Here is an 8,742-nt window from a genome sequence, read left to right as displayed (position 1 = left end):
AAAGAAAGAAAGAAAGAAAGAAAGAAAGAAAGAAAGAAAGAAAGAAAGAAAGAAAAAGAAAGAAAGAAAGAAAAAGAAAGAAAAAGAAAGAAAAGCCAATTCACATGAAGTCAAAATTATTTGCACCCTCAAAAAAGGTTGAACTGAGCTAAGTTTGCACCGCACAGCTCACGTTAATTATAAAATTATCTAAGATGACCTCATAAACCAGGTGTCATTGCAGGGTTCATTACATTTGGGAAAGACTAAATTATAACTAGTTCTAACTGATCAGTATGAATCTATATATCCAATTCTATGATGCACTTAAAATTTCTGTTCTAAATATTTATTATTTTTTAAAGATTTTATTTATTTATTTGACAGAGAGAGAGAGAGCACAAGCAGGGGGGGAGTGGCAAGCAGAGGGAGAGGGAGAAACAGACTCCCTGCTGAGCAGAGAGCCCGCTGTGGGGTTTGATCCCAGGACCCTGCGATCATGACCTGAGCCGAAGGCAGACGCTTAACCAACTGAGCCACCCAGGCGCCCCTTTAAATTATTTTTTTGACCATAATTCATTTCAATGTCTATTCTCCCTGTCTTGCACTTTATCGTATCCCTAGTACTTGGAACAATTCCTGGCACGTAGGGTATTCAATAAACACTTCTTGAATAAATCTGAATACTTATCTAGTTCATTAATAGTCTAACTAGAATTTATGTCTTAAAATTAACATTGTAGCTCTGGAAAAAAGCTCAGAGATTAGCTATTCCAGTCAACTCATTTATTGTTTTAAAAAACCCTACCAGTCAGAGATGCCACTGTTGGGCAGCGATGATAAATTGCTTTTGGGACATTAGCTGATATTCCACTTAATGTGAATAGACAGTCTAGTCTATTCAATAGGGAACCCATTCTCTGAATATTTCTATCTGCCTTTTTACCTAACCAAGGAATAAGCCAAATTCTGTTTTTTAAATTGCTATAAGTAGCTCTCCACTAAGTTTACTTCGTGGGGCAAGTGTTAAAACAAATTTGTACCAATGAATAGAAGATACAGGAAAAACACAAATTATTAATAATAACTGCTACCATTTTTTTGAATGCCTCCGATAAACCAGACTCCATAAGATATATTTTGCATTAACCTGTGGGCTGGCAAAAAATGGCCTGAAGGCCAAATCTGGTCTGCTGTTTTTGTAAATAAAGTTTTCTTGGAACACAGTCATATTCATTAGTTTACACATTGTTACGACTGCTTTCAAGCCACGGTGGCAGAGCTGAGGAGCTGTGACCGAGACTGCACGGCCCCAGAAGCCTAAAAATTTACTCTCTGGCCCTTTAATGTAACAAGTTTGTCAGCCACACACCACACATTTAATTCTTACAACTAGCAGGGAGGCAGGTAACATTATCTGCGGAAAGGCTTAGAGATTTAAGGAATGTATTCAAATCACACGCTAATTTTTGGCACAGCTGGGCTCAAATCCAAAGTACCTAACTCCAAACCCCAGGCCCTTTGCCTTCTGTCATCCTGCTGTGTTATTTGGCCCTGCATCTCTAAATGAATATTTTAAATGTCAAAAACATAGAGAAATGCAACACAATTGTAATGACAGGAAGCAAAGATTCCCGAATGTCTGATGCTTGACTTTGTTATGTGTGCCTCTTGCTTTTGCAGAGGATGATTCTTTTAGGCACATGCTAGGGATCTGGGCGTTACGGTGGGCTTCATGCCAGGGTGATGGGCCCTGCGGCCTTTAGGGCCCAAGCGGGTCACACAAATGAATGAAGCAGGCCTGTTGCAAAGTCATCCCGAATGGAATGGTTGGTCCTCTGTTTCAGCACAGGTTGCCATGCAACTGAGTTTCACTAGATCTTTCAGTTGGTAAAGATCCCCCTGGAAATCTGGATTTTTGTGTGGAAATTCCCTAGCGTGTAAACATTTTGTAGCAAGTCCATATAACATAAATTTTTTTTTTTTTTTAAAGATTTTATTTATTCATTTGACAGAGAGAGAGAGAGACAGTGAGAGAGGGAATACAAGCAGGGGGAGTGGGAGAGGGAGAAACAGGCTTCCCGCTGAGCAGGGAGCCCGATGTGGGGCTTGATCCCAGGACCCTGGGATCATGACCTGAGCCGAAGGCAGACGCTTAATGACTGAGCCACCCAGGCGCCCCCATATAACATAAATTAACGACACATTAGGATCTAGCAGGCTGAGTCTGGCTTTCGGGTGGCCAGTTTGCCACTTCTGTTTTAGGCCGATCCAGTTCTTTCTTTCCTGGTTAGTAACAGCTCAAAGGCTGGGATGTCGTATGGTGGCAATGACTGAAAATAGAATACGGATAACCTGGCATGAACCTCTGTGACTCTGCTATCGTTTTATTCAAATCCAAATTACATTATAAATCTTGCTACAGCTGATTCTTAATGATCTGGAAAAGGAAAAGTGGCACAGACTCAACACTTCAAACAACAGGCAGGACCTGAAGCCCTTTTGAGCCCTAACGTTCTGGGGAAGGCTGACATAAGTACCTTGTTCTTTGGAGGGTCATTTTAATGATTAGAACTTCGTGTTCTTTCCACACCTGCTGACAACTGTTTTCTCCCATTTCCTACTCTCATTGGAACATGGAAATTGAGACCATGACAAGGGTTTTTATTGGCAAATGGAAGAACAAAACTAATTCTTTTCTACAAAGAACTTAATTTAGTACAGGAAATTTGAGAGTACAATAAAGATTTCAGAACAATTTTACAATTCAGTAATTCTGACTAAGCGTCAAAGTTAAGAAACTTCATTATCCTTAGGGAACACTCTTTTATACACAGGTTAAGATATTTTCTTTAAAATCCTTTTTGTTGAGTGAATTATTTTTTCTTTGAAATATTGTTAGCTAATATAATTAAACAACGTAGCAAATTTACATGGCCTTCACAATGACTCAAAATTGACAGCTAATGTTAAGAGTGAATTACTTTATATACATAGTGGGTCTATCTACTGTAGTTACATATAAATTAGCCCATCAACTGTACAGATCAATACATTCAAATTAATCAACAGAATAATTTGGCTCCTCTGTTGTTGGCATTACTTAAATACATAAATTACTTAAGAGTCTATAAATGTGTTTACTATTTTTACCCCAAACAACTGAAACTGTATTGTCTTGCCTTATAATACTTGTGCTTATAAAAAATTGTTGCTAAAAAGCAGGATGCAGGGGCGCCTGGGTGGCTCAGTTGGTTAAGCAACGGCCTTCTGCTCAGGTCATGATCCCAGGGTCCTGGGATTGAGCCCCGAGTCGGGCTCCCTTCTCATCAGGGAGCCTGCTTCTCCCTCTCCCTCTGCCTGCCCCTCCCCCTGCTTGTGCTCTCTCTCTCTCTCTCTCTCTCTGTCAAATAAATAAATAAATAAAAATCTTTAAAATAAAATAAGAAGCTAGATGCAAAATGAAATTCTGCAGAATGAATTTTGCTTTCCCATTGGTTTACATTATAGAACTGGAGATGCAACTCTAATTAAAAAGCTTTTGCAATGTATTCACATAGATCCTGTTTTGATTTGCAGATGCCTCTTGGCTTCAGCTGGAGAAAGTGTCTACAGTTCTAGGTAGGGTGACCCACCATCTTGGTTTGTCTGGAACTGAGGAGTTTTCCAGGACACAGGACTTTCAGTGCTCAAACCAGGAAAGGTCCAGGCAAACTGGGAGTGTTAGTCACTCTTGTTCTAGGAGAAGGGGCAGGATGAACCCATGGGACTTAAAAAATACTCTAAATGTAAAAAATTTGCAATTGGTACCGGTAACTTTTCCTGTATTTTGTATTACAATTTCCTGTAGTCTGTGTGGAATTTCCTTCAGGAAGAAAAATAGAGTGATAACTCATACAGCTCAGGGAAATTTAAGGTCATATACTCCAACATGCTTTTATTACCCATGAGAACATGTAGCCCAGAGAGGTTAAGGGACTCAAACAAGATCAAACAGTGGTGGCAGAATAACTGGGACCTGAGTCTTGGGACACCAAGAGAATACAGAAGAGAATCTCTTTAAACTTAGAATTTTAGCTGTGTTTACAAATGTGGGTTATTTGTAATAATTTAAATAAAATTTAATAATTTCAATAAAACCCAGATTTACTTGAAAACGCCATCCTATGAAGTCTAGAATGGTTTTATTAGATTGAATTATCTAGGTGGCTTTCTTTTGCCACTTACATTTGCTTGTCTATTAGAACTGTGTCAAACTTAGCTAAAGGTTCAGTGCCATCTCGTTGTCCTAGAATGAATGGGCCAGTTCCTTTAGGACTTAGAAGAGATCAAGGGGCAGCTCTGAGATGACAGTTTTGTTAAGGAGGTGCCGATCACAAGGTGTGTGGCCACTAGCCTCAGCCTCCTTATGTCCTATACAACTTCCCAGATAGAACAGACACCCAGGAATTCTCTATGATGAACACAACAAAGTGGTAAATGTATAACTAGTGATAACATTTTACTGCATTAATTAAAATTTTCACTCATGATTTGCAAAGGAAATATCAAATAACAAGTGGAAACACATTTGAAAATCTGAACACTGGCAAAAACATCTAAATAGACTTTTTCACACCTACCTTTGCTGTTTAGAAAATATGAATAAAAATAATATCATCGTTAGCCCAAATATTCCAAAGATAATAATTAGGAACCATGGAAACTGGAAATCTGAAACACACAAGAATATTATCTCACTCATAGAATTAGGAATAGCTGACGTTTACATTTCACTTTCTTTTTTCACATAAAAAATATTTCTTAATTTGTATTCATCTAGTAAAGTCAATGATTTCTCTTGATAACAGAATGTAATGATGTAGGAGTATTTTCTGTTTCATGAACGTTTCTGTCCACTTCTTCAAATTTTTTCACATGTGAAAAAAAAATCAAAATGCAGAAAAAGCAAACAGTTTAAGCACAATCCATGTTTATATAAAATGTCCACAACAACTGTTTTAAGCACCTTATGTGTTCAGGGTGTATCATTAGAGATTCAGCTCTAGAAAAAAAATGCTGTTTGTCAATTTACTACTTTACCCAAATGATGTCCACTTGGTCCTTCCTTCCCTCCCTCCTTCCCTCCCTTTCCGTTCCCTTCCCTTCCTCCTCTCCTCATATCCCCTTCTCTCCTTTCCCTTCCCCTCCCCTCCACTCTTCTTTCCTTCCTCTCTTCTTCCCTCCCTTCCTTCCTTGCTTCCCTCCCTCCCTCCCTCCCTATCTATCTATCTATCTATCTATCTATCTATCTGTCTATCTATCTATCATCTATCTATCTATCTTACGTATGGTAATAATTTTTTATCCTCCAGACTAAGGATCCATCAAAAGGATGGGGGCAGAGTTCTATTTTTGAATCATGACTGAAACTTCTTAGACATGCAGACATATATTTTACAGGTTACAAAATATCCTTTGATAGAAAAAGATCACTACTGGGGCTCCTATCTTCTACTTGGTAGCAGAATTGGGGCAATCTGTTCATAAAACTTCAATTTCATTTCTTAAGACCAAGTGCCTACCAGCTGTCTGCAGTAAGTTCCCAGTGTTCTCCACTTTTTAACTGAAATATAGTTGATATACAGTGTTCTATTAGTTTCAAGTGTACAACATAGGGATTCAACAATTTTATACATTATCCAGTGCTCACCATGATAACTGTAGTTACCACCTGTCACCATGCAACGTTATTACGATATCATTGTCTACATTCCCTATGCTGTAATTTTCATCCCTGTGACTTATTTATTTTGTAACTGGAAGTCTGTACCTCTTAATCCCCTTCATCTATTTCACCTGTCCTCCCACATGTCCTCCCCTCTGGCAACCATCAGTTTGTTTTCTGTATTTATGAGTCTGTTTCTGTTTTGCTTTGTTGTTCATTTATTTTGGTTTTTTAGATTACACATATAAATGAAATCATAGGGTATTTGTCTTTCTCTGTGCTACTTATTTCACTTAGCATAATACCCTCTAGCTTCATCTATGTTGTTGTGAATGTGAGATTTCATTCTTATTATGGCTAATATTCCATAATGGATAAAGAAGATGTGATCTATCTATCTATCTCCCATGCTCATTGCAGTATTATTTATAACAGCCAAGATATAGAAGCAGCCTAAATGCCCATCAGTAGGTGAATGGATAAAATTGGTGTTTTCTTTTTCTTTTTTTAAAGATTTTATTTTATTTATTTGAGAGAGAGACCACAAGAGGGGGTGGGGTCAGAGAGAGAACCGGGCTCCCTGCTGCGGGACTTGATCCCAGGACTCTGGGATCATGACCTGAGCTGAAGGCAGTTGCTTAACCAACTGAGCCACCCAGGCACCCTTTTTTTTTTTTTTTAAGATTTTATTTATTTATTTGAAACAGAGAGAGAGAGAGAGAGAGGTGGGGAAGGGCAGAGGGAGAGGGACAGGGAGAGGTAGACTCCCTGCTGATCAAGGACCTGGATGCAGGGCTCCATCCCAGGACCCTGAGATCATGACCTGAGCTGAAGGCAGACATTTCACCAACTGAGCCACCCAGGCACCCCCAAATTGGTGTTTTCATTGGGTAAATACCCAATAGTAGAGTTACTGGATTCTATGGTATTTCTATTTTTAACTCATTGGAGTTACTGGATTGTATGGTATTTCTATTTTTAACAGTCCATTTTTTTTTTTTTAAGATTTTATTTATTTATTTGACAGAGAGAGACAGCGAGAGGGGGAACACAAGAAGGGGGAGTGGGAGAGGGAGAAGCAGGCTTCCCGCCAAGCAAGGAGCCCGATGTGGGGCTTGATCCCAGACCCTGGGATCATGACCTGAGCCGAAGGCAGACGCTTAACGACTGAGCCACCCAGGCGCCCCAACACTCCATGTTTTAATACTCTATTCTTAAGACTCCATACTGTTTTCCCGAGTGGCTGCTCCAATTTACCTTCCCACCAAGAGTGCAGGAGGGTTCCCTTTACTCTACCTCTTCATCAGGGTTATCTGTTTTACACGAAAAGACAGGTGGAATTTACTTGAATGTTGCTTTATTAAAAGTAGGATTTTATGTTGTAATATTCCTTTGTTATATTTATTTTCTTATTCAGTTATTAAAATCCCCAAGGGAGATATGATGGATATTATAAAGAGTTAGTGGAGGAGAGAATGCCATTTTGTATCTTGTGATATCTGTAAGTTTATATCAATACCATATTCAGGAACATAACAAAGCTAGAACTTCATTTTTTTTTTAAACATGGAAGGAAGAACCAGTTAAAAGATCTATGCTTAATTGAATTAAATAGCATCACAATCAGCTTCAAGGGTGTGTGGCAAATGTAATTTTATTTTTTTACTTTTTATTTTATTACTATTTTTTAAAGATTTTATTTGAGAGAGAGAGAGAGAGAGAGAGAGAGCACAAACAGGGGGAGGGGCAGAGGGAGAGGGAGAAGCAGACTCCCTGCTGAGCAGGAAGCCCAACGAGGCGCTTGATCCCAGGACCCTGAGATTACGACCTGAGCCAAAGACAGACGCTTAACCGACTGAGCCACCCAGGCACCCCGCAAATGTACCTTTTAAATCAGAATTTCATTATATCAAATATTGTTTAAAAGAACAAGCCCGTTAACTAGAGCTTAGAAAAAACGGTGCTACCGGCATTTTCATTTACGCACTCTCTAGTATCATGGGTTCTTATCTGTAGCATCATCAATGCACAAATAGAAATTTAATTTCTCCATAGCTTGTGATTGTTTCATCAGCAAGCCTCAGCTCCTCATACATAGCCCTGTAAACTTTCTGTGCTTCATTGTAGAAGCACCACAGCTAATACCCGTGTGGGAGTGATAATTTTATATACTTACTGTTCATTGTTAAGCAGACTTCTTTATTTCTGTCTCTAAAGTTCTAATTCTTTTATTCTGAATTCATAGATCTCATTTCTTTGAACTTGCATTATCTTTGTATTTTTCTTACATAGGATCTTCAAATATTCCATGTCATTCTGCACATGACTAGCATGCTACTTATGAAGCCTGTCTCCAGGTAAAAGCCATATCTAACCTTTCTAAAGCCGATAAGCAGCTGCCATTGACTACCTATGCTGACACAGTATTAGGCTTTCTCTTAGATGTTACATATCCATCCATCCATATGGATCCAGTATTTCTTCACTATGCATTTGAAAAGCATTTTTTTTTCTGACTATAAATGCAAAACAAACTCATTATAGAAATCTTTAGAAATATAGAAATGTATAAAGGAAAAATCATCTGAAATTCTGATATCCAGAGAGAGCCCCCATTGATACCTTAATGCATCTTCCCCTCTCTAACTTACATCTACCCCCGGACATTTCCTGAATTGAATCATCACAGACTAAGTTCTCCTTCTACTTTTGTAATGAATAACATCTGTTAAAAAGAGTGAACTTGAGGTCTCTCACCCTGACATTTGATGCTAATGGATCATGATCTGAACAACACCCTGACAATGGAGGCAATGTATTACTCTATTAACAGAAGCCATGTTGGCTGCCATTTTAAATCTTTTACCTTCTTCACATGCAAATGGGCTCATTTGAGGAAGTGCTACATAGAGCACCTCACTGAACTCGCCATATTTTTCAGAATTTCGTTGTCTGGATCTCACACGCACTTCATATTCTTTATCCAGCCTCAACGAGTACACTGGAACTGATGTTGACAATACAGGGTCCATCTTTGAAGACAAAATATAAAACTG

At 38.6% G+C, this 8,742-nt stretch overlaps 1 protein-coding gene across 4 annotated transcripts in view; it reads right to left on the bottom strand.

Annotated features, from left to right (window-relative positions):
• GHR (growth hormone receptor) overlaps window positions 1-8,742 on the bottom strand; it is a 603,240-nt gene that overhangs the window by 3,882 nt on the left and 590,616 nt on the right. For all 4 annotated transcript variants that reach the window (XM_032415198.1, XM_032415199.1, XM_032415197.1 and 1 more), the window contains exons 7-8: window positions 8,553-8,718; window positions 4,602-4,692 (exon numbers count right to left, since the gene is read on the bottom strand). In XM_032415198.1, coding sequence (XP_032271089.1) covers window positions 4,602-4,692; window positions 8,553-8,718 — 257 coding nt within the window. The remainder of the gene's footprint in view (window positions 1-4,601; window positions 4,693-8,552; window positions 8,719-8,742) is intronic.

The sequence above is a fragment of the Phoca vitulina genome, unplaced genomic scaffold, assembly GCF_004348235.1.
Source record: "Phoca vitulina isolate PV1807 unplaced genomic scaffold, GSC_HSeal_1.0 scaffold17, whole genome shotgun sequence".
NCBI classification, from domain to species: Eukaryota; Metazoa; Chordata; class Mammalia; order Carnivora; family Phocidae; genus Phoca; species Phoca vitulina.
Note: the sequence above shows the minus strand (reverse complement) of the source record. Positions and strands in the feature narration are given on the sequence as shown.